The following is a 26,588-nucleotide window of genomic DNA, read 5'->3' as shown; positions in this document are numbered from 1 at the left end:
CAATTCTCAACTCACATTACATCAATCCACTTTCTCTCTGTACAGCAGTCAATAGACTGCTAAAGTGTGCTCATGAAATACCGTAAAAAGTGCTACTGCTCATGCAGTGGTCTCGCCAGTCTCCTTGCACAATGCCAATAATGATAGAACCATTATGCAACATCCTAAAATGTCCAGCCATCAGTGCAAGGGTAGGTACAGTGATATTATGTCACCAACAGGATTGTAGCCCTAAAATTCTTTAGTAAACCTAGCAGAAATACTGATGACTAAGATAGCACAGTTCAATATACTGGTACTCAACAGTATATGCACTACGTTTCTCCATGTGTGTAGGGCTTATGATAACTGACTTTGAGTGGGGATGAGGAATAATGTGTTAGCGGGCCCTCATATGTGAAGAGAATATGTAAATGTATTAAAGATCTGTGAAACTGAACTTGCTACTTGCAAGAATATGATCACATAGTATTACAGCAAATAAATAACAGCTATTGGCTGCTGCTCCCTATTTATTTATAGGAATAAATAACATGGATGTGAAACAAGCAAGCATTGAAAATGTATACCTTTATAGCATAAGGGCCATTAAGGTTATGATTATGATATGTACATGGCAAACTGCCCTGAAAATAAATGAACTTTTACTTGTCAAAGCTGCCTCTTTGGCCATTTTAATTTGTCTTATTAAAAAGCAGGCAACAAAAGAAGCAGCTATTGGTTGCAGTAAATACACTAATGGCACCTGTTCCCTCTGATTTTGGAAGCTAAGCAGGGTTGGCCCTGGTTACTACTTAGATGGGAGACTTCCAATGAATACCAGGAGCTGTAAGCTATATTTCAGAGGAAGGAACTGGCAAAACTGCCTCTGAGTATTCCTTGCCTAAGAAGACCCTGTGAAACTCACGGGGTTGCCATAAGTTGACAGGGTTACTTGAAGGCACCTGCACCTGCTATACACAGTGTTTCTGTCACATTAAGGATTAAGAGTGCTTCTGGTTGGCTGCTAAACACTATCGTTTAGAAGGCATATTTTCTTCCTTGAGGATTTTTTTTCTTGCTAAGAAAAAACAATAGATGTGATAGGGAAATATGGAAGGGTTGCATATAGTACACAGTGTATGAGCCACCTGTAAAATACTGTGTTGAGGTAGGGCATTATCAGGATATCAGGCTTGTCTGGAATCACCTTAAGACTCTTCAAGAGAAGTGGGAAAAATGGGACCCTACAGAGTTGTTGGAATGCAGCTCCCACCAACCATTTTCAAAAAAGTAAGGAGGAATGATAGGTCTAACAGTATCTAGAGGGCTGCACGTTCCCCAACTACGCTTTAAGGCAAGGCATTTCTTTTAAAGATCTAGAACATATTTGACTCAATTATCTGAAATAGCATGAAACTGTGAAGGAACATAAGATTAAGACCACAACTATACAACTTAATTACTCAGAAAGATTGTAAGGTAAGCTGTTGACTTGTGGTTGAGTTTTTTCTTTTGTTTTTTTCAAGATATCAAAGGGCCAGCTCTGCCTCAGCAACCATTTAGACACATAAATTAAAGTTAAGAAAACAATATATGTTGCACACATGAATTAAGGTTGAGAACAAAACTGTGATGGGATGGGACTCAAGGGACCCTCTTTGGCCAGTGTCTCAAGCAAAGCATACCATTGCTGTTGCGGTTCATGTAAATTTCCTACATATAGGCTTGCAGAAGTCTACTGAGCACAAGAAAAAAAAAGGGTGTAAATGGCACCAATGGCAGGGGATTGGTTTGCTTCAAGCCTTCTTCTAACAAAAGGAATTAGGGATGAGAACAGGTAAACTCACAAGATCCAATGGACACCTCCAAGCCAGCCCCCATCCCACCAAGACTGGTCTTGAACCTGAGTCAGCTTGTGCTTCAGCTCTGGGAGGGTGGCCAGCTAGAAAACTCCACTTAATCAAGACACAGTCTAGGATAGGGTGCTGAAGAGTGAAGAAAAGCTGAGGTGGATGGAGCATAATATTAAGTAAGGCAAAAATGAACCTCTAAACTGACTGAAAAGTAGCTTAGCTAAAAAGGTAGAAGCACAACACGGCTGCTGTTTCTTTAAGGAATTGCCAGATGTCTCCAAGTAGCTGGAAAAACCAGTTTGTACACTTGGGTTGATGAACAAAGGCCAAGCTCCCCAGCGGCACTCCAGCTATTCCTGGAGAAATCTAAAAAATGTGCCTCTCCAGAAACCTTCCATTCTTGCCTCCATTGCAGAGCTCCTGTGGCTTGGGGACTTCTGTTAAGTTGCCTACATCGGAAGAAGGATAAAGGGTTCAATGTATCACAGTTCCCTTGGGCAACATCTTTTCCTGGGATGGAATAATAGGTACTCCTTTGCTGCCCTTCAGAACAATGGGATGCACAAAGGGCAGTTAAAAGAATACCACAGGCCAGGATTCAACCTCAAGGCTTAGCATAGAGTCCAGCCCTGGAACAAGTGAAGCAATAGCAATGCATTTCTATTGATATTCACACATACAAACAGTTCATTCATAGCTATAAAGCTCTGTTTCTAGGCTATTTACTCCATGCATCTGATGAAGCAGACTTAAGTCTAGAAAGGTTTATGCTACCAACTTCTTTCACACAAGTTAAGTCTCAAAGATGCTACAACATCCCTTTGCATAATAGCAAAGAGAACCTATGACCATGAGCAGCTTCCTCATCACAGATGTGCACAGCACATACCTAAATCTAGGACTAGGAACAAGTTTTCCAGAACAAAGGATATGGATTAGTCCAGCACTCTTAGTTTTTGGAAATTCATTTTGGGCACTACTAATGTGTACAACATAATCTGATTGATGCAACCAGCGAGGCCTTGGAGGACTCTGCAATCGGGGAGCCGCTTGAAGGCTTCGCCAAGGCCTTGGGAGACAGTGTCGCCCAAGCCCCCGGCGAAGCCTTCCAGGGCTCCGTGATTGCTGGCCCAGGCTTCCTCCCAGGCTGGGAAGGAGGCGGGGGCCGGCTCCCATCGCGGCGATCGCTGCGATGGGAGCAGTCTCCGCTTCCTCCCCGGCTTAGGAGGAAGCCTGGGCCTGGCTCCCAGGCCAAGAAGGAGGCAGAGGCCGGCTCCCATCGCGGTGATCGCCGCAATGGGAGCAGTCTCCACTTCCTCCCCGGCTTAGGAGGAAGCCTCGGCCGGCTCCCAGGCCGGGAAGGAGGCGGGGGCCGCCCCTCATCGCGGCAATCGCCGCGGTGGGAAGTGGCCTCCTCCTCCTCCCTGGCCTCGCGGGGGCCTTGAGGACCCCATGGACGGAGCTCCGACCGCGGAGCCGCCTCCAAGGCCTCGCTGGGGCCCGGGAGGGAGCATCTCCGCGGCTGGAGCTCCAACCGCGGAGAGCCCTCCCAGGCCTCAGCAAGGCCTTGGAGCCGCCACGGGGGCTGAGGTGGCCGTGGTGGGCGGGGCCATCCCGGTTTGGGCGCCAAACCGGACCGGGATGGCACCGCCCAAACCGGGATTGTCCCGCCCCCCCAGCGGGATATGGCAACCCTACCATTATCCCAAGTCAGGAGGAAATTTCTTATTACCGAGTGGCTCACATGTACTATAAAATTTTAAATGACTCCATTCTCACCCGTCTTCCTCATAGAATTGGTAAACACCCCTTCTGTCATGGTGCCAACTCCATGAGCAAGACGTGGACAACCGGAACCCAGCTACAACACTGGAATCATTTAATTGTTTTATCAAGCTATCAAGACAGACTCACAGATAAAACAACCTTCACATGGTTCTCAAAACCTCAAGCTGGAATGGGAATTGTGCAGCCCTTCAGATCTTGTTGAACCTCAGAGGAACCCACATTCTCATCAATGGCTATGCCAGCTAGGCCTGCTGGATCTAACAGTCTAATTTGGAGGAATACATGATTCCTATTTCTAGTCTAAAGGGTACCAAATTAAACCAAGAGCAGGGCAGTGCCACTAGATGATGAGGAGACCGCTGTTTAGGCTTAAACCTTGAGCCATACTTTAGCCAACTTTGAAACCAAAAAAGAAAAAGGTTTTGTACTTAAAGTAGGCATAAGCACTTGCTAATGGTTGGAGTCAGCACTAGCTTCCCCACAGTACCTTCAGAGGTTCCACACGACATTGCACCCCAACCTGTGAATTAAAAAAAAAACTTTTCTTCTTGAAATATTTTGTTTGTGTATGTGTACAAAATGTCCCTAATTCCCAAAATGGGTTGGAGCAATTTCACCACATTTGGAGATGAGAACAGACTATTCCAGGCCCAGGAGAGGACTTTTTTCTAATCAGGAAGTAAACCAGTCAGAGGTTTTAAAATAAATAAATAAATAAAACAATATTGGGGGACTTTGTTGATGTTGTTATGTACCTTCAAGTCATTCTTATGGGGACCCTAAGGCGAACTTATCATGGGGTTTTCTTGGCAAAATTTGTTCTGAGGAGGTTTGCCTTCCCCTAAGACTCTATGACTTGCCCAAGGGGGTACAAGGGCCTCACATATGGCCTAGGGAAGAAGGCTGTACTTCCTCACCCCTGACTTAAAGCAAGAGGGAATATTAGCTCCCCAATCCTCACTTGTTCAACATAGTCATTAAAGCAGTGTTTGTTAACAAGGCTATACATTCCCATGGAGATAGTTCTTTGAGGTCACAGAGGATGACATCACAAAAGGAACTCTAGCTGGAGCTCATGAGTAGGAAGCACAACATAATGCTTGTTTGCACAATTCACTGTGCAACAACAGGATACAGTTCTGATGAACATGGGCGGGCCAAAATCATATTATGACAGAGAAAAACCTGGGGCAACAGCATACAAGAAAATTAGCTTGTTGAGAATCTGTTCAGATAAACCATTTATGATGGATTTTTATATTTAAGACAATACACCCCACAACTTTAAAGCCTTCTGGGGGCACATTAGATGTGAAAGGTTGACAATTCTAGAGAATTAAAAAAACAACAACCCAAGAATGAGTGAATATATATATATATATATATATATATATATATATATTTCAAGGTAAGGAGTAGGGCAGTGTGTGTGTGTGTGTGTGTGTGTGTGTGTGTGTGTGTGTGTGTGTGTGTATGCCCTACTCCTTACCTTGAAAAAACGTATCAAGGACTGTTTAAGGTTTTAAAACCCATTCCCTTCCTGTGGCATGGTGTTATGTGATTTCCCTCTTATCTGGCAATGAAAAGTAAGCTCAAGGTCAGCATATCACAGCAACTGATAAAACATCTCCTTCTCTTCTCTCACTGCAGGAGATGCATCAATATACAGTAAATGATGGTGGCAAGAATATGCCAGGGGTCCATTTGAGCAAATTCTGTGTGACTGACTCATCTGAAGAATGTGATTTTGGAACTGTGATCTTGTGCAAGTTTGTAGCTCCTACGTAATGTACTACACAGGTGGAGTAAACAGTATTAAGATTAGTATTGTGGGGTGTGGATTTCAAGATAGTCACTGTCAAATTATTGGCCTGCTGTTGTTCTTTGCAGTGTTTTGGAGGTGCAGTGACCCTAAGGTGACTCTCTCATGTGGTTTTCTTGACGAGATTTGTTCAGAGAGGGTTCGCCTTTTCCTTCCCTGAGGCTGAGTGAATGTGATGTGCTTGGTATCACCCAGAGGGTTTTCATGCCCAAACAGGGATTTAAACCCTGGTCTCCAGAAATATACATAGTCCAGTGCTCAAACCACTACATCATATTGGCTCCTCGAGATTACTGGAACCAACCAACATGCGTAATTTGTTATCTCAAGGCTTATACAACTATTACAGTTCAAATCTACAACAAGATAGTCATAAAAATGAAAAAGAACATGACTTCAATAAATTAATATCATATAGTAAGTATTTTGAGTCAATGAATAAGCAAAATATTCCACTAGGGCAAAGTATCAATATCCTGATTTAGATGGTAAGCAAAGGCTATAATTGGTGATGTCACTGACTTAATTAGGCCACATTTAATCTACAGAGATGGGAGATGCTATCCCAATGGAAACTATTCCACAGCACAATCCCACACATGTTTTCTCAGAAGGAAGTCACATTTAGGGGCTTAATCCCAGGAAGAATGAATACAAAGTTTAGCCATTCTCAAAGTACAGCTCCACAACAGCAAATACTTAAACTATAGATACAGGTCATGTTGTGGCATTGAATAAAACTGAACACAAGAAAAATGGTAATGAGCAAACCTTGAAAGGAGAATGGAGTGTTTTGTTTATGACCTGTATGAGAGGCAAGATACACCACCTTTCAAGCCTGAAGGCAGGCATGTGGGATCCTCAAGCAGACAAAATCAATCTCTCTTTGACAGGAATGAACTTACCAAACCAGTTAGTCAAGCCAGGCAGAGAAAAGAGTGGGAGGCAAGGGAGAGGTGAGGCATAAGGGAGTGGGAGGGATATATAGAGTGAGGGAAGTATGAAGGAAATCTGAGTCATCAGTCTAAAGAAGAAGAGTTCAAAGCTCCCCTAGAGTTCTTTATTCACTCCAAGATGGCCAGCTCCACACACATATAATCCCCCCTTAGTGTCACAGGCTTCAGATAGTCCACCTCCTTCACTATCACCCCCAGCGATCAGGGAGATAACATACAGCAAGAGCCAAGCCACTCACGCAGACTTGAAAGCAACAGACTGAGATGCCAGGAGCAAAATCTGTTTTTAGCTTCTCAGGTCTGGTGTTTAAGAGGTAAACTTAAAATATTTGAGAAAAGTAAATTCCTCCTCCCCCACCTGAGTTTCACTAGCCAACAGCTGGAAGGATCTAGTGTATTAAACTGTACAAACATGGCAACTAGATGGCTATTTTAAGCAACTTATTTAGCACTGATGACAGAAGATAGGTAAAAACACTCTAGATCCAATCTTCAGATGCAGGAAGGGCATCATCATATATTATCATCTTCGGAACATACTTTAGAAAATAGTGAGATTGAAGGCTTTCATAGCTGGCATCCATAGTTTTTTTGGGCTATGCAGCCATGTTCTAGAAGAGTTTATTCCTGATGTTTCTCCAGCATCTGTGGCTGGCATCTTCAGAGAATCTATTTTACAAAATAGATTGGCAGAATTTACCCATAGCCATAAGATTCAGTGTGAAATAACTATTTTGTACCTCATTCTCCCATTTTTACAAATAAATACCAAGTCTCATCATTCTAAGTATCATATTCATGCTGCCAATCTCTTTCTTTTAGTGGTCTCAGGGTGCTACAAGATTCCTTTGCATACTGTTGGGCATGCTTTGATTGTGATTTCCTGCATGGCAGGGGGTTGGACTTGATGGCCCTTGTGGTCTCATCCAACTCCATGATTCTATGATTTTTTTTTATTGGACAATGTCTTCTTGTTTAGCTATGCCAATGCATATTGCTCAGTTTTACAGACCAGGCTAGGTCACACCACCTCTCTTTTCACTAAAGGTTAAAGGAAAATGTGAAACAGTGTGCCATAGTAGGTAAAGCATTGGTTTAGGAAAAGGACAACCATGCTTCAAGTCCTCACTTTGCCATGAATTTCACTGCATTACCTTGAGAGGGTTATGCAGTATCAGCCAAAATCATCTTTCATAAATACTGAAAGGATAAATGAGGACAGTCAGAAGGTACTATGCACATCACCATAAACTACTTAAGATGAAAGGTATGATATCAGTGTGTAGTAAGTAAATAATAAATATATTCTCCAATCTATCATGATTGGAATATCAGTCTTACTCACCATACATTTTGCCCTCGTCCGAGAGGATAATCTTCCGCCGGCCACAGGGTGGATATATCGCCAGCGCCTCCTGGAAGCTCTGTTCAATGTCTGGACTCCACACACCTTCGGCATCATTGTCCAGACTCTTGTCCATCCCGTCTTGTCCATCTTCTCGCCCCTCCCCGGGGCTGCCGCTAGCGTTCCAGCTGTTGGACGCTATTGTGATGGCTGCCCTGGGCTCTGACCCTGAGCCCTAAATGGCAACTCGTTAACCTAAAAGGAAGCAAAAGATGATGGATTAATCAAAGTGCCATTGGCTGTATCCTGACTCTAGAATACACAACCTCATTCTTTTGAATGCAAAAATACAGAATCATGAAGAGGGGGCTCATTCATAGAGAATCACAGAAAAGGCAGAACTGAAAAGGGACTGCCTGCAGTATGCATTTTGTATGAAACAGAGAGGAAGGCAAGACTTCAGAAGCAGAAAAGGTCTCCTGGAATCTAGCATCCACTCTACCACATGCTTCTTCATACCAGGATGGGACTTGGTTCAGATGCATTTTTTTTCTTGCAGAATGTATACAAATGTAAACCCACAATGTAATCCTTCTGGGAAACCAGTGGAGAAAGCATCACCTGTGGGTTGCATGTGCCCCAATGTCCATCAGGACAATCTTGAAGTTCCTAGACCAGGTCTGCACAACATATGGCCTGGGTGCCACATGTGGCCCGCCAGAGGATTTTGGGTGGCCCATGAGGATGTGGAATGATTTCAAAGTTCCTCTGCTGCTTGACTTTCTCTTGAGGAGAATGAAAGATGGAGGATGAGGATGGGTGAACACTTGCAGTGCTTCTCCGCTGCTTGGCTTTATCTTGAAGAAAGGGCCAGGCAGACAAGGGTGGAATTAATATGAATAATGTTAATTATTATTCATAAATAAATACTAAATTAAATTAATAATAATTAATTAAAACCTATCTAAGGCCCAAAGAAGTTAGCCTATTTTAATTTTGGCCTCTTCCTACTGCCAGGTTGTGCAGGTCTGTCCTAGACTCTCCCACATGAAAAAAAAAGGCTGATTTTTGTTCTACTTCCATGCAAAATCACACCCAAATGTGGTGGTTTTGCTGGGGGGGGGCGGCTGTTTGGGTGAAACTGAAATTGAAGGTCAAGTCATAGCACTTCTGGTTTGGGATAACATATTACTGTGGCCTGTCAGGATTGTGTGAGACTGTAAATTACCAGCCCCTGGCCTCAGTGCAAACACTCTAAAAATTCAAATTTCAGCTACTTGCAATTTACAGTTTTCTTCCTATACACAAAACACACCTTGAATAAAAATATAGAGATACATACGTATCACAAAAAATTATTTCATGTTTGCCATTTGGTCTCAGTACTGTATACTGACACATAAAAAGTGTTCCATGGGTTTTGTTTGGGGGGGAAGGAGAAACCATGATGCAAACAAGCTAAAGTGACGTACTCTGATTGTCAGTAGGCTGGATTAATTGGGGCGGGGGGAGAAAGTCTGCAATTCCTTTCATGGGTTGGAATTTATTGCGATATGAAAATATCTTATGATACATAAAATATACACTTGTAATTTTATTTTGTTTTTAGTATTTAGTGTCAGTTACTTGGGTTTTTTGGCTCTCAATATGTGCTGCAATACATTGGAATTTTTATTGGGGTTGGAAAATACCTCCTGCTACAAACAATGTAAAGGGTGTTTAAAAATATCCTACTGCATATTAATCCAAATGCATCAGATGTACAGAAGCTTCTCACATAGCAGCAATTTTATAAACATAAACTGTAGTTAAGAGACTATTGTGTTCTATATGCCCTGTTTACAATATTAAATTTACCATGAACACTTTCTGATACAGACCAAGTTCAGAAAAAAAAATGCACAGAAAGGTGGCTGAATTGTATACACATATACTGGGGTTGGGGGTAGCGGGAAACTAATACAGACAAATGATTCTGTTTTAGCATTTGCCACTGTGCAGGTATTTTTACTACACATATTTTATACCTGTGTGTTTTTAAAGGTGGTGTTCTCTTAGCCACAGAACATAAGTTTCAGTTCAACATAAACGATTCCATTTAAGCCTAAGGCTAGTATGATTACACCCTACATGACTGAAAGTACAACACATGGCACTGAATACATCTAGAATCTGGTGGTTAGTAAGGGACCTGGATAATGTAAGCTTTGGTGGTTGCTGTTTTTAAAACAACATTCTAGCTTTCACAGTTCTACAGAGAAGACTAAAACATTAAAGCAGTTTGATTAATGCTTAGATGCTGGTGTGTATTTGGGAGGAGCAAACATTCCAATAGCCAAATATTGCTGCTTATCTCAGCACAGCTTTTAATCTTCCTCAGTAAAACCCTGAACATTCATGCTCATTTAAACACTACTTACTGCCTGCCTCCCAATATATTTTTTTCTTGCAGAAAAATATTCCAAAAACCAACACTTTTCATGACTGACTGAGACAGTGACATCTTTGCTTTCTGATGGTTCAATGTATATGAACTTTATTTCATTATTTAAAAATATTGTATAAAAATATTTTCAGGCTATGAAACAAAAATTAATTTTGTGTTTAGACTTGGCTCCCATCTCCATGATATCTCATTATGTGCATATATACAGGTATTCCAAAATCTGAAATAATCCGATATCCAAAACACTTCTGGTCCCAAGCATTTTGGATAAGGGAGACTCAACCTGTATTATACATTTTATGTGCAGTCAGTTCACATATTCAGCTGTGAGTTATTGAGTAAGCAAGCAATGAGGAATCAAGTGATGTACATGTGAATACACTTGTGGAGTTACTATGGTGCTGTCATTTTTCAGCACTATTCCTAATTGACTGCAATGGCATGAACCATTCTGTGCCTCAAAACAGGTTAGGCAGAAACATTTGTTTTGATCTCTAACTATCACTCCTGAGATAAAAAGGCTTAACTCCTTGTTTAGCCCCACACTCACTGAAGAGTGAAGACTGCCACAAAATTCACAGGAAGACCTGGGTAGGTAGGTACCCTGCATTTGTTGACAACTGAAGTTGCACTAAAAATGTGAGTGCCTAGTTCCTAATTCGTCTTACAAAAGAATTTAGCTATCAGTTATCAGACACAAAAAGCAAAATAGATGACAATTAATTATATCCTCCTGCTACAAATATAATACTGTAATAAGCCTACTGATTTAATTTTAATCAGATATTCTGTTTTCAAGTGCCCTAAAATGTTTAAAAATTAAATTCTAATTTAATATCAACTCATTATAGTACTTTGTTAACTTTTTAAAAATAATTATAAGCATCACCCAAACACATTGATTTGGATAACATGCAGAAAAAAGGAGTTGGATGGGAGAGAGACTTTTCTGACCTTTCCTCTCCCCTGCAATTGGACAAATACCCTGAAAATCCTCTCCTGACAGTCAAGACTCTTCAACAGGGCAGACTTAGGTAGCAAGGGGGACTGCTCCAAATCCAGAACTCTGTTCACATCCATAGTGTGCCTGCACTCAATTTTCAACCCCCAGTGGCCACTGCAGATATAAATGATCCTCAGGGGAGGTTTTCCAGACAGCTCAGAGGACTACAGAGGCTGAGGAATTACTCTTTCTTGGCTGTGGTCTTAGGATCCAAGCCTAAGGCCCTTATCACACGAGCAAAATTTGAAGTTATCCCAGAGTCAATGTGAAGGTAATGCAGGGGCAATCATCAGGAGCCATCTTAAACACATTCGGTGGGTCATTCCAGTGTTAGGTAAATCCTCCCCCCCCCCATTTACCTAATCCTGGAATGCCCCCCTCAATTGTGTTTAAGATGGCTCCTGATTGTGTTTGGCTTCCTGTGATAAACAAACTTGACACCCCATGATTGTCCCTGCATTGCCTTCACATTGACCCTGGGATAACTTCAAATTTTGCTTGTGTGATAAGGGCCTAAGAGAATTTGTAAGGCCACCACATTTGTGATACTTAGGTGGTTATAAAAGATATTACCCAACTTGAATGAATCAGAACTTCCCAACAATAAGAACACCTTAGCAGTGATATAGGCTACCTTAGAAGGCAATGGACAATGGAGGGGTTTTTGTTTGTTTGTTTTTTATTAATTTTTTTCATTTCTTTACAAACACCAAACCATCGTAACATGACAACATTACACCATAAAAGAAAATCTGACATTTAACCCAAAAGCGACAATTCCCTCTACCCCTGACATAACTAAAATTACATATAACATACATATCATTTGTGCATATGTATGTTGTTTGTTTTATAATAAATAAAATAAAATGAAAAAAAACATACATATCACTTCCGACTGATCAGCTCTCTATTTTGAATGTTATCATAATGTTGTTTAATCTTATTCTGTTTTCGAATTTATGCCTTTACACAATTAATGTAGTTTCTATTTTTGTCCATGTAACAGATAAGAGAAAAAATATTGTAGTTATTTTTCAAAATCTAGAAACTGTATGTCCCATCTTTTCGATCTTATGAGCAAATCTTAGTTCTTTCCTATTCATAGCATTAAGTCAATCCTAAAGTTACTAAATATTCCCTGCATTCCCCCTTTTCCCCTTACAAATAGACAATGGAGGTTTTTAAACAGAGGTTAGACAGCCATCTCTAATGGTTGCTTTAGCAGTGGATACTAGCATGATGAGGGAGGGGGGATGTGGATTAGATAGGGTATTTCCAACTCTATGATTCTGGATGACCCAAGTACATTTCAGAAACATTCCTGGCTGATGTGTGCAGGAGTTGAATCCCTCTCTGCAACTAAGTTGTATAAGCAGGCCTGGAAATAGTGCCTGCCAGTATTTCCTTCTCCCTTTCTCCTTCACTCCGCCAGAGCAGCTGAGTGTTTTGCAACAACATGTTCAGCAGCAGCAGCTGCCCATGCAGAGCTGAGAACAGAGAGGTGTCTCCTTCAGCTTCCCGGACAGAGTACAACAAAGGTCTGGGACAGACATCTCCTTTTAAAGAAACTGCCAACAACAAATTGGCTCAAGAGTTTTGTGATTTTTTAAAAAGTAACTTCTTGTCTACTGGTCTCTGAGTGGTGTGATGTCACACCGTCTCTTTTGCTCCCCCTCCCCTTTCACCCACCCCACCCCTTCTTTGGGAATGATGTCGCCAAATAAGGAGATCAGAACTACAGCAGCTAGCCAAAGGAAAGAGGAGGGATGAAGGGAGGGGGGTGCTGCTGTTCGCACATGGCTCCCAACACTCTCTTATTCATCAACTCTTTCCAGCTTGCTTTCTTCCACATGCACGCACACAAACACACATGCACAAGCACACACAGAGCTGTAAAGGGGTGCCCAGGGATCAAGCTGCCAGGGAGTATTCAGGAGGTAGAAAGTTCAAGAGGAGGCAAACATGTGTGAAGATGTGTTTGCAAAGTGAAACTGCAGGAGACATTAGGAACACAGTGAGGTTGTGAGTAGGTGGCTCTGGCTCCAAGATTCTTGTTAATAGCTCTGGTGGCAAAGATGCTTTTGCTGAACATCAGCCAAAGCAAGAAATGGGGGAGAGGGGGAGAGAGAAGGAAACAAGCATGTTTGTTCTCACACTGACACCACCCTACAAAAGTCCTAGGAGAAAGCAAAACGAAGTGTCAACATCCCATTGTGACCATAAGATGGAACTAATAAGCTGCAGAGATTCCAAGTTTTTGGAATCCCTCCATATAAGAAATCATCTGCATGCCCAGATCACCTCTGTCCGCTTGCTCTCTTTCTCTGAGTACAGACTTCACCATTGAACAGGCAGAAGGAGAGCAGATGACCTAGTGTAGTGGTCCTCAAATTGTGCCCTGTAAGAAATTTTGAACTTTAGCTCTCAGAAGCCTCAGCCATGGTGGTCAACAGTGTGGGATTCTGGGAGCTGAAGTCCAAAATCCATTACAGAGCACAGTTTGGGGATCATTGAGCTAGTGGGTTGTGGTAGCAGCAGCTAAAACAGCAGCAGAAGCAAATGAAGGTTCACTCACAGTCAAAGGAGGAAGAAAGTCATGAAGGAAGGACTTTTTCAGGAGCTCTGTCATGACTGATGGAACCTGGGAATTCAAACCAGGAACAAACAAGTGCTATGGCCAGTTATAGCTTCAAGAGGTGGGTTGTTGAGACTGTTTTATGGAATGCCATTCAAATAATTGTAATGAATCTTAAATCACTGATTTGAAGGCACATACATACACACGTCTCTTTGTTCTCAGATTTCTCACTCTACCCATACAATAACATATGCAACATGTCTACAACTGCAGAAGGACTCCAGTCAGGTAAGTTATTCACCGTGTCAAATGCTGAACATACAAATACACATACTTAGGGCCTGGTTAAACGAAGCAATTCTAACTAGGAGTGGTTTCCCCCCCACAACTGCTTTGAAGTTTTTAAGTTCAAAAGATCACAGGCTAATCAGCATCAAATTCTCATTATGCCACAATATGCATCATCGTTTGTTCTACCTTCCCATCAGATGGGGGGGGGGGGGAAGCTCAGTGCTCAGAGGAAGAATACAATGAGGGTAAAACAAGTATCAGAAAAACGTTTCCAATGAAGCTGTCTAGCTTATCGGGTGCTACTTGCTCTGATTTCTTCTTAGGGCTGCAACCCAATATTCTTTTTAATAAGGGATGCCAGGATTTAAATCCAGGATCTTCTGCATGGAAAGCATGTTCCTCACTATTGAAGTATAAAGCTTTTAACCCCTACCCCACCCCCTTTAAATTATAGATGCAAAGAGTACTGCAGATCAGTTTGGGGCTGAGAGGAAAGAGCCAATATATAGTTTAGAGCATTTCCAACAGATACCCAAATGGAAGCTGCAAGTCCTATAATGCCAGTTGTTGTATGCCTTCAAGTCACTTCTGACCTAGGGTGATCCTATCATGGCGTTTTCTTGGCAAGTTTTGCTTAGAGGAGGACTGCCATTGCCATCCCCTGAGGCTGAGAGCATATGACTTGCCCAAGGACACCCAGTGGATTTCATGGTCTCCAGAGTGGTAGTGCAACACTCAAATCATCATACCATGCTGATGCTCTCTGGAATGTTTAGCCCCTTTCTAGTCAAAAATTTTCCTGGAAGAATGATGCTAACAAGCATACATGTCAAGAATCTGACAAAAAGTCTATTAGAAATCAATCCAAAAATCTACCCAATCATTACAATACAGCAGCAAAAACCAAGACAAAAGGTGTGGGATGGAACTTTTCTTTAAGGAGATGTGCTGCCATTTTTAAATATATACAAAGTAGGTAGATGATGGCATTCTCTGAAGACATCTAGATCAGCAGTTTTTCTGTACTTTGCTTCACCTCACAGGGGCCTTTCACACTATGCAACCATAGTAGCATTATGGTTTGACTTTAACTGCCAGTGCAAGATCCTATTGAATTCTGGGGTTTGCAATTTAGGAAGGAGTCTTTATCATTCTCAGCCAGAGAGCTCTAATGCCGCCTAAAATTACAAGACCCAGGAATTCTCAGGATGCAGCCATGACAGTTAAAGTGGGATTACAGCTCTACAGCTGTATATAATATGGGAGGTCCCATAGATATGTTTTATTATTCAGAAAAATCATTTGTACTTCCTCCACTGGACACTGAAGATTTATGGAAGTCTTCCTTTAAGACATAGCCATGTTCCATTACTTGATAAATATTTGTAATGTATATTATTATTAATATTATTATAACCATCAACAACAACACAATTTTACTGCATTATTACAAAGGGAAGAGGAGGAGGAAGGAATCTCAAGGCCACAGCAGACAAGCAGGAAAAAGTGGCTCGGCCCTGCTTTTTCCAAAAGCGGGTTGGAACCCTCCCAAGGTGGGTGGAATATCCACAGCCAGAATGTACAGTGTGATGTCAAACTACGCTGCTGTGTAATTTTTTTTGTTGCTTCCCTACCATGCATGTGCACCGTCACACAAACACATCACCTGTGACCTCCAAGTACTTCCCACATCCACTCAGATGCCATTCCACTGGATGGCCGCCTATTTGATCAGCCACACAGTCACACATTTGATGCTTTGCGAGTACAGGGCATCAGTGAATCGGTATGTGAGTGATACATTGGCAAAGCACAATCTTGGAGGCCCCCCCCATACATGCCACCTTCACTTCATGTCCCCTGTTGGACTGTCCGATTTGGGTATGTTGTAATTACATCCACTGGAGTTGTTGCACTTTCATTTTCAAAGCTAAGCCGGAGTATCCCAGCTTCTTTTTGCTCTGCCTTGCACCCTGAAACATACCTTCATTTGGGTTTCTACCCACTTTGGAGGTGTGTGTCATATACGCACACTGGAAGCCATTTATTTTGCCCATCTGTTTTACCCCTCAGATCAATTGTGAAGTAATCAAGTTTATTTTCTGTTAAATAAAAGTTAACAGGAGAAAGATATATACAGACATCTAGATGAAGGAAGACCAGAGTACTGCACTATTCATATTCACAACTGAAAGAAAACAAACCTCTGGTAATGGCAAAAACTAAGGGGACGCAATATCTCTGATGAGTCCAAATCCATCACACAGAGCTTTATACTTCTCTGATGTGTGTGTATAGGGTTCCCATATCCCGCCTGGGGGCGGGACTTTCCCAATTTGGGGCGGGTCCGCACGGTCCCACCCCGGTTTGGCCCCGCCCCCGGGACTCCCCCCCCAGTGAGTCCTGCAGGCTTGGCTGGGGCTTGGAGGACGGCTGTCTTCCAAGCCCTAGCCATGCCCTGGGGGCTCCTCCGTGATCGCAGAGTCCTCCAGGCTTGGCTGGGGCTTGGAGGACGGCTGAAGCCAAGCCTCCGTCTCTGGGGGGGGGGGTAAATCCCGGGGGTGGGGGCAAAACGGCGACGGTGGCAGCCAGGCAGGGGTTTGGGGCTTGGCTTCAGCGAGGCCCCATTCTCTTGCCTGGCTTCCTCCGTTGGCGACGGAGGCAGCCAGGCAGGGGAAAGAGCCTTTCCTCTTTCTCCTCCTCCTCTATTTCTGCCTCCTTTTCTTCCTCCCCTTCTTCCTCCTCCTCTTCTTCTTTTTTTTCCTCCTCTTCCTCTCCTTCTTCTTCATCTTTTTCCTCCTCTTCTTCTTCCTCCTCTCCTCCTCCTCCTCTTCTTCCTCCCCTTCTTCCTCTTCCTTCTTCCTCCTTTTCCTCCTTTTCTTCATCTTCTTCCTCCTCCTCTTCTTCTCCATCTCTTCTTCTTCCTCCCCTTCTTCCTCTTCCTTCTTCCTCCCTTTCCTCCTCTTCTTCATCTTCTTTCTCCTCTTCTTCTCCTCCTCCCCTTCTTCCTCCCCTTCTTCCTCTTCCTTCTTCCTCCTTTTCCTCCTCTTCTTCATCTTCTTCCTCCTCCTCTTCTTCTCCATCTCTTCTTCTTCCTCCCCTTCTTCCTCTTCCTTCTTCCTCCCTTTCCTCCTCTTCTTCATCTTCTTTCTCCTCCTCTTCTTCTCCATCTCTTCTTCTCCTCCTCCCCTTCTTCCTCTTCCTTCTTCTTCCTTTTCCTCCTCTTCTTCATCTTCTTCCTCCTCCTCTTCTTCTCCATCTCTTCTTCTCCTCCTCCTCTTCCTCCCCTTCTTCCTCTTCCTTCTTCCTCCTCCTCTGCCTTTTCCACTCTTCCTCCTCTTCAGTGCCCAAATATGCTGTTTGGAATGGGGGGGGGGGGGGGAGGTTAGCCAGAAAGGGAAGTACATTTCTGCCATCTGTCTAGGAACAATGCCAAAATGTCCTCCATTTTGATCATGCCTAAGAAACATGCATTTATATTAACATTTTTTTAAAAAGCATCAATTTTTTGCGTGTCCTCCATTTTAAAAAATGTGTCCTACATTTGAAAATTTTGTCCTACTTTTGTCCTACATTTGTCCCAGTTTGGAGGTCCAGAATTATGGCAACCCTATGTGTGTAGAACAGAAACAACAAGACACAGATTGAAACTTTGGTCTAAATCAGTGTGAATCAAAGTGGTGGTCCTTGGTACACTGCCAGTCCCTGAGCCATCTGCTGCAGTCTGTGGAGAACTTCCAGAAAAGAAAGAAACAACTTTAGCAAACTGGCATGCATATGGTACCAGCCCCTGGCATCCTGGAGGAAAAAATCCCCCCATATCAGTCCCCCACACATCAGGTAGCCTGAGAAGCACTAGTCTATACTGTCTTCCTTCTACAAACTACTATATCTGTCTCAGAACATATTTACTTATGTATTTATATCTCACTTTTCTCTCAATACGGGACCCAAGGCAACTCACAATATAGATTAAAACATAATACAATTCAAAAAGAGCCATAATTTCAACAAAAAATAACAGTTAAATAAGCTATCCTAATAAAAACAGCAGTAACTTAAAATAATTTAGAAGCATGTAAAAATTAGCAACCAGGATAAAAGTACAGCATCCCCCATGGAAGATCCTTCCTCATCAACCAGTTCAAACCAGCAAAAAGCCTGTTTACATTTTTAAAAAGTCCTTACCTGCCATTGGAGAAACAGAAAATATCAAGTACCAACAGCATTCTTTCCTTCCCAATTTCATATCTGTTCTTCTCTGAGCGTTATGTAGGATCCTATTATGCCAGTCTGTTCTTGCTAGGTGCTACCACTTAAAAACAGTCACCAATTATTACAAAACCCTCTGTAAGCATACCATCCTTTCAAGCCTTAATGAAGAGATCAGATAATAGGTGAACTCTACCTGCTGTACTTAAGTGAGCTAACTAATACCATGGCGCAGAAAAAATGTGCCTTCCTGTACTACACACTCTTTGATTTGGTGTTTGTAAACACTGACTGTCAATTGTGGAAGCCAAAACCTTTTCCAGGAACATGATCATAAAACACTAGGGTATAAGAAGTGTTTTGCAATTATACAAATAGTAGAAGCTATCTTTTAACTGGATTTCCCTTCATATCTTGCAAATGACTTCTGGTTTTTTTCCCCACATACAGAGACTAATGGTTTTAACAGGTATAGAAATAAGAGTAAAATACTGCTTTGAAAACATAACTCTAAGACACTAAATTCTCCAGTTTAATTTTACAGAGCATCATAAATAGACAAGATCCCTGGCAGCCTTATCAGTGCAGTTTGCATAGCATTCTTGTTGTTCTTGCTATCAGATGAAAGTGTCCTCCCCCCCCCCCCCCCAAATGAGGTATTTCCTCTTTCTTCATTTCTTTATACTGGATTTTATGAATGGCAAAAAACACAATTTTACTTTTTGCAGGCAATACTGTTGGTCCTCCCATATCCAAGGATTCTGCATCTATGGATTCAACCATCCACTGCTTGAAAATATTTAGAAATGAATTACAAAAAGCAAACCTTATTGTTATTGCTTTGTATTATCCCCACTGTTGTAAGCCACCTGGATTCCCAGTGACTGGGCAGGATATAAATAAATCCTATTATTAATATTAACCTTGATGTTGCCATTTTATATAAGGGACATAATTTTACTATCTATATGTAATAGGATGGATAGGAGCACCCACAGATTTTGATATCCACAGAAGAATCTGGAGCCAAACCCCAGTCAATGTCATATGTATAGTTTTAAATAAGACTCTCCAAGCTAAAATACCATGTATCCAAATCACATTTTTTTCTGACGGTGCTCTCGACTCATCAAACATTTTTCTTGGAAGGAAGCTACCAAACAAATGCTGCTGCTGAACTATTGTCCAGCAAATAGCATTTTCATGAATTCTATCATCAACACCCTAGTTATGTCAGTAATTCAATTCCACTTCCTGGTCTTTTGGTACATTTGGTAAAGAACACCAAATGTCCTCTTCTCTGCATAGATGTAGGAAGTTGCCTTATACTGAATCGCTCTGTGTCCATCCAACTCAGTATAATCTACAATGACTAGAAGCAGCTCTTTGGCATTTCACACATTCTTCTTTCCTAGAGTTACCAAGAAACACTAGGGATTCACTCTAGAATCCTTTGTATGCAGTATATGTGGCTCTTTCACTGTGCCTATGATCCCTTTATTAGTGACAGAAAAGAACAAGTGTTTGATTGTTGTGTTGGTTCTAGTTCATGTTGAAGTTTATGGGCCAGTCACAACAGTCAAAGATCAAGTGTTGTAGCTACCATACAGCTGAAAGAACTCACTACCTTTTCACATGAAATCCCTTTGTATAAAAATGCTTAGAAATGACAAACTGGAATCAAAATAACATATTGTAGTGTGAACTGAAATCCATTTCAGATAAACCAAATTCAAATTGAAGCCATAACCATGTGTCTTTTCAGTCATTTCTTGAAAAAGTCATTTCAAATTGGCTGGGTACTGGCTATGTGTGGGTATATGCCTTCAAATCCCCAGTTGACTTATGGTGACCCCATGAATTTCATGGGGTGATCTTAGATTGGAAATACTCATAGGTGGTTTTGCTAGTTTCTTTCTCTGAAATACTGCCTCCAGTACTTGGTATTGATTGACAGTCTCCTACCCAAGTACTAAACAAGGTTGACCCTGCTTAGTTTCCATGATCAGACAGGATCTGCCATCTTTAAGATATTTAGATATTTAGGCTATATACTGACCATACCAATACTGACCATATCAGTAGGGAAACATTCCATTGACAACAGTTAAATGTGAGGCAAATTGTCAAGGATACAGAGAAGAGAGAGAAAGACTAAGAGCAATGCTTATATGCTCATAACTTTTTTTAAAAAGGTTTTATACTCACTGCTTGGAAATTCTCAATCTTGCCCACAAAAATGCACACAAACGTCTTCTCTTATTTAAAAAAACACTAACAACACATCTCTAGAGTCACATTCTTTTGATTTTAATCATCCCATGCTTACAAAATTATTTATCTGCAACAGCTAACAAAAACCAGGTGTAGCATAGCTGTCATGAGTTCATGAGAATGTGGGTAATTTTTGCTAAACAGTGGAGAAGGACAGGGCCACTGTTATTGGATCCCTTCTGCTTGGAGGGCAAGGAGGAGCAAACAGCCAGCTGAAGGAAAGATTACCAAGAATGTGGAAGCCTGAGTTTCCACCAAGGGCTAAACAACACAATGTAAGATCAGAAGAGAGAGATAGAAGACCCATTTGCAATTTGGGTGAGTAAACTGATAAAAGTATAGCAAGGTAATAATCCTCCCCCCCCCCCCCCCACAACAGGCAAATCAGTTTCATTTATTCTGCCTGATACAAAGGCCCTAATTTAAATAGCAAGAGGGTCTGCTGATCAAGTTTGATAGGGTTCAAAGGAGCATCCCCTCCTGGGGGTCTGAGACCTCAGCTATTAAATCTGTTTCTATCAACAGTAACACTTTATATGAGTTTTAAAACTAGCCATTTTATCAGTAAGCCTCCCTAACCCTCAGAAAAGATTACTGCAAGAAAATATGAGTCAGAAGACCAACTGACTGGAAAGACTCCATTTTACTATTTTCTAGCTGTCCCTCAAATCTGCATGGCAATACTGCAGCCCAAGGGACGGGAAGGGATGATTCCTTTAAATATTCCATTTGTACGCCAAAGCAAAATCCATTAAAACATATGCTGATGTTGAGTTAGCTAATTTTCTTAAGAGATACCTGGACTGTTTAAACAATGAAAATGCAACACTAAAATGGATACATTTCAGAAGTACTGAATTCTCTTGTGCTAGTTATGAACTATTAAAAGAGAAACATTGCAGACTAAAAGATATGCCAAACCCCACAGGCCTTTGCAAGTTGAGCTTCTTGATTACTGTTTCCCATTCATCCCACTCTCCTTAGTGTGTGGCCAGTGGCTACAGGAGGAGTAAAACAGGTAAGAAATCAACTTCTTTAAGCCAGGACTCCAATGCAAACCCCACTGGAAATGTGGTTCCCCCCCCCCTCTATGTTTCTGTGTATAAAACTGGCAAATTGTGCATACACATAAAATTAGGCCCAAGATAACCTTTAAGAAAAACTAGTGAAACTTTTATGGAAGTGAACTTTCAGTCATATCCACTTTTGGAAAAATTGGTAAGTGTGGTTCACTGAGGCCCAAAGGAGAGTGGAAAAGGCCCCCAGACCACCCAAAGTTTCCCACTGTTGTTTTAAAGATTGTGTGTATATGTGTTTGAAAAAGTTTGATTAAATATTCAGTTCAGCAGTAACCTCCTTGGGTTATAACTTCCAGAATTCTTGAGCCATCATGGCCAGTTGTATAATGGTCCACAAAACCATCAGCTCTGCTTTCTCTTTTGAAAACTGTTTCTTGTTTAATTAATTTAGATATATTCGTCAGCTCAAAGAAAAGCAGAAAGGTGAGAGAGGTATCTCTTTAAAAGTCAGTAAGGGGCTCAACAGACAGCCCCGAAGGGGTGATGGGATGCCGCCCCTTTCCTAGCTGGATCAGGGACATGGCAACCTCATGCTACAAGCCCGATTCAGCCTTTTTGTGTCCTTGAAAGGGTGACATAGCCGCAGCAGCATGGCTATAGCACTCCTTTGGCACTGTGTCATCTGGATGCAGCATTGGAGATGTGCCATGATGCCGCACAGCATCATGGCACCCTAGGGGTGGAGTCAGGACATGTGTCATCTAGATGTGATGCCCTGACTCTGCCCCCAGGTCAGCCTTTCAGGCCAGTCTGTATAGAGCCTAGGTTAATTTCCAAATAATCCTTCCTCTCACTTGCTAGAGCTAAAGAAAATCCAGGAAGGGTCAGACAGATATTTTGCCAGCAATTTGGGAATAAATTTCTATTCCTCAAGAGATTATAATTCCTCTTTTTCAAGCTTTTGCAAAGCCAAGGTATCATTAAAAAAAAAAGACCACAGTAGATATCCATTGCAACCTAGATGTAATCCTTAACTTTCTAGAAAACCTTGTCAAAGTTCAGTCTCCTTCCTTACAGTTCTTTGGAAAAACAATAAGCAGGTAAATAGCTGGAGCAACAGAGAGGGGCGATGTCTGCATATATGTTATTTGAGGGGGCTGCAGCAACATGTACCTCTTGTACAGATGGTATCGGATGCTATGATGGGAATTCTACTTTTATACCTGGAATTCCAAAAAAACACAAATAGCATCATAATAGACAGAGTATTCTTTACCATTTTTCTGGCCTGTCAGAAGATTTGGGGGGAAAGCTTCACCAGATCACAGAACAAACCTATCCCCATTTACAGACCAGAAGACCATGTGTATCATGCAAGACTTTCTCGGTCATATGAGCAGAGGATTAAAACAATTCTGAAGCTGTCATTAACATATGTGCATGAAGTAGATGCAGACTTTTCTCCATCCACAAGCATAGAATGAAAGGCACAGTGACAGGAATATATGGATTGAAAGGCTGTGTATATCACCTGTCTGCATATTTTCAAATGCCTACTGATGAGACTTATGCTTCACAATCATCACCATCTCTTTCTACTGTTTCAGGGATACATTTAAAAGAAACACCCTCCAGTTACTTTTTGAGGTCTTAAGTATACTACTATTTTAATCTCTTCACCTAATAGTTGCAACTTGATGAGGACCATGAATATAAGAAGTTCTGCATTTGCAAAACATGCTTGAAAGCCATTTTCTGAACCAAGACAATATGGCAGTGATCTACATATAGATATTATCTACCCAAAAAAGAGCCAGCAGTAGTTGTCTGCTTCCTGAGAATAGTCCTTAGGACAGACAACAGATGCTATGGTTAAAATCTTCTTCCAGCTCACACTAACTCCATAAAAAACTTTCCAATCAAACACTTACTATTGGCTGCAGAAAGATGACAAAGAAATTTGGGAAGATGACAGAGACAAAATGCAATAAACAGAATTCTGACAGATGTTTAATGTGGATGGATATCACCAATAAAAGACAACAGAGGCAAGATGAAGTCATGCAGTGACTATTCTGTTGCTCTTCAGTGCCTCAGGGGTAGGCCTGTGAGAGTAGCAGAAGCTGGGTCAATTTTTGCAGGCCTCACATAGGAACTGGTCTTTCCCCCTCCCTCCCCCAAGTCTTTATTTGAAAAAGGATAAAAGTTCACTCACAACAACAAGCCCAGACAAGAGGCTGCTGCCTTGGAGCAAAAACAGTAAGTTGTGTCTCTCACCTGCAAAGCAGAAAAGTTTCATCTTACAGGTTGGGTGTGATCTCCCCCAACACAGAATTTCCTCCTCTTGACAAGGGGGAGGAGGGAGAAGGAAAAATCAAGACTATGAGTCCTTATCTGCAGAAAAGCTTCAATGCAGCAGCACTTGAAGATTCTTTTGTGTTCCCATGAAATACAGCTATCATCTTCAGCTCTCCATTCTTGGGGTGGTTCGAGCAAAGTACCCTAGACCAGAATCTTAAATTGAATGCTGCAGAACAGCAATGGGGAAGTAACAGAGAGAAGCTGGCTTGTATACACTATATACTTTACAGGTGTTTGACACATTAGTTCAAGCCTGGAGTAAACCTTATGAATACCGTTGCACAACTCTTTTTATTTTACTTTTATCTTATAAAAGACTGTGACAGTGCTCACAGTCACACAGGAAATACTGTATAGTGAAAGGCTGTCTACATGCAGAACAAGTTCCTTCCTGGACTAAGGAGGAGAAAAGAGGATGAGACACAACCTTGGCTGGAATTTCTTTCCCTCCAAGGGAGATTAAAGTATGGCCCCACAGTGAAAACAACAATGCTTATGTTCAGAATGAGTTACTGGCAACCAAAAGAGTTGATGCAGAGATTTGTAAAACTAAGGCCCCATACAGACAGGCCAAAATAAAGCTGCTTTGGGTCACTTTGGAGGCATGCTGTTTAAATGATGCATGCGTCCTAAGAGTCCGGAAGCCATGCCAAAGCCACCCGTGGAGTGTGGGGCTTTGGCATGGCTTCCGGACTCTTAGGCCTGTTACAGACAGCCAAGATAAAGCTGCTTCGAGTCACAGTGGAGGTATGGTATTTCAATGATGCATGCATCCTAAGAGTCCAGAAGTCACACCAAAGCCACGCTCCAGACTGGAGCATGGCTTTGGTGTGGCTTCTGGACTTTTAGGATGCATGCATCATTGAAATACCATACCTCCACTGTGACTCGAAGCAGCTTTATTTTGGCTGTCTGTAACAGGCCTTAGGATGCTTGCATCATTTAAAGAGCATACCTCCAAAGTGACCTGAAGCAGCTTTATTTGGCCTGTCTGTATGGGGCCTAAGTTTCAAAGACAAAAAGTCAGTTAGGCATAGAAGGGTTAACAAGCACCACACTGTACAAGAAATGCAAAGAGAATGCCTTAACATTTAGAAAAGTCAGCTGTCCATCAACAGCAGAAACTACAGACTAGTTTCACATTCACATCAGTCCTATGCATGCACCATTTAAACAAATGGCTGGGCAATAGTGTGGCACAGTGTTTTGAGTGTTGAACTATAACTCTGAAGACCAAGGTTCAATTCCTGGTTCTGCCATGAAACCCACTGGGTGACCTTAGGCAAGTGACACTCTCAACCTCAGAGGAAGGCAATGGCAAAGCTCCTCTGAATAAATCGTGCTAAAAAAAACTCATCATAAGTTCGCCTTAGGGTCGCCATAAGTCGGAAACAACTTGAAGGCACACAACAAAGCGTTCCTGTGCAAGTGAAGATTGCCAATGGGAGAGTTTCAAAAATAGCACAAGGAAAGATGAGCTGAGTGAGGAGCCAGCCAGCTCATTTATTAACCCTGAGTTGGAATAAAACACATACTTCTACTGAAGCTTTGGGGAATGTTATTGAAAATCACTTCTTCCCTCCTACCCACACATAAAGGTAACAGCCAAATAGCACTAAGGCAGGGGTAGGCAACCCTTTTGAGCCGGGGGCCGGGTTGCTGTCCCTCAGACAACTGGGGGACCAAAGCCAAAAAATAAATAATTAAATATTTTTAAAAAGAATTAAATAAATAAATAAACCAGGACAAATGTAGGACAAAATTTTAAAATGGAGGGCACTTTTTAAATAAAAAATGGAGGACACGGGAAAAAATTTGCTGATTTTTAAAAGAATGTTAAGATAAATGCATGTTTCTGAGGCTTCTATAGACAATTGCCCCACCATGCCCCTCGTGCGAGACTCCAAAAGCCCCAGTGGCAATTGGCAGCAGGACCGGGCTGGGGCCGGTCCCAAGGCCTTGCCGGGCCACATCCGGCCCGCGGGCCGCAGGTTGCCTACCCCTGCACTAAGCAGAACACATAGAAAGCAATACAGTCAGTGTAAGGTCCTAACAAGCAAGGTTTACTTACTCTGGGTCTAACTTGGGATCTGTTCCACAGTCCTAAAAGCAACCAAAATCTTTCGGAGCATAGGACACTCAATAACTCACAACTGAATTTCAATTTTTCCTCTACTCAGACCGGCATACTAGCCACAAGCATTTCAGTAAAGCACACATGTGCCAAAATATGTATTTTTTGCATAACATGTCTTACAGTTATTTTTTCTTCCTCACTGTAACATTAACAATAATCTCTATTTGCACATAGCCAGTTGAGGCAAATAGCAATGCATTTCAAGTTCACCCAAAGGGCACAAAGCTGAAGATCTGAAAATGAGTCCCTTAAAACCAGCTCTTAGTTTAGTGCCTTATCCATTCAAATATATTACATTCTAGTCTTCAACCACCATGCTAACCAACTCTGATATTAATAAGCCCACCTGAAGTCATCAGACAGTTGTCTTGTGCCTCTTTTTCTCCTTTGCACTGCAGTTTGACAGGTGTATTTCACATGGCCATCTTTTGGGGGTGCTTTGATTGTGAGTTCTTGTATGGCAGGGGATGGACTGGATGGCCCTTGTGGCCTCTTCCAACTCTATGATTCTACACAGA

At 41.9% G+C, this 26,588-nt stretch overlaps 1 protein-coding gene across 2 annotated transcripts in view; it reads right to left on the bottom strand.

The window, feature by feature from the left end:
• TEAD3 (TEA domain transcription factor 3) overlaps positions 1-26,588 on the bottom strand; it is a 94,516-nt gene that overhangs the window by 33,780 nt on the left and 34,148 nt on the right. For both annotated transcript variants that reach the window (XM_089514804.1, XM_089514805.1), the window contains exon 2: positions 7,747-8,001. In XM_089514804.1, the coding sequence (XP_089370930.1) occupies positions 7,747-7,882 (136 nt within the window). In that variant the 5' untranslated portion in view covers positions 7,883-8,001. The remainder of the gene's footprint in view (positions 1-7,746; positions 8,002-26,588) is intronic.

The sequence above is a fragment of the Sceloporus occidentalis genome, unplaced genomic scaffold (assembly GCF_023333645.1).
Source record: "Sceloporus occidentalis isolate IW3139 unplaced genomic scaffold, rSceOcc1.0.p SCAF_3, whole genome shotgun sequence".
NCBI classification, from domain to species: Eukaryota; Metazoa; Chordata; class Lepidosauria; order Squamata; family Phrynosomatidae; genus Sceloporus; species Sceloporus occidentalis.
Note: the sequence above shows the minus strand (reverse complement) of the source record. Positions and strands in the feature narration are given on the sequence as shown.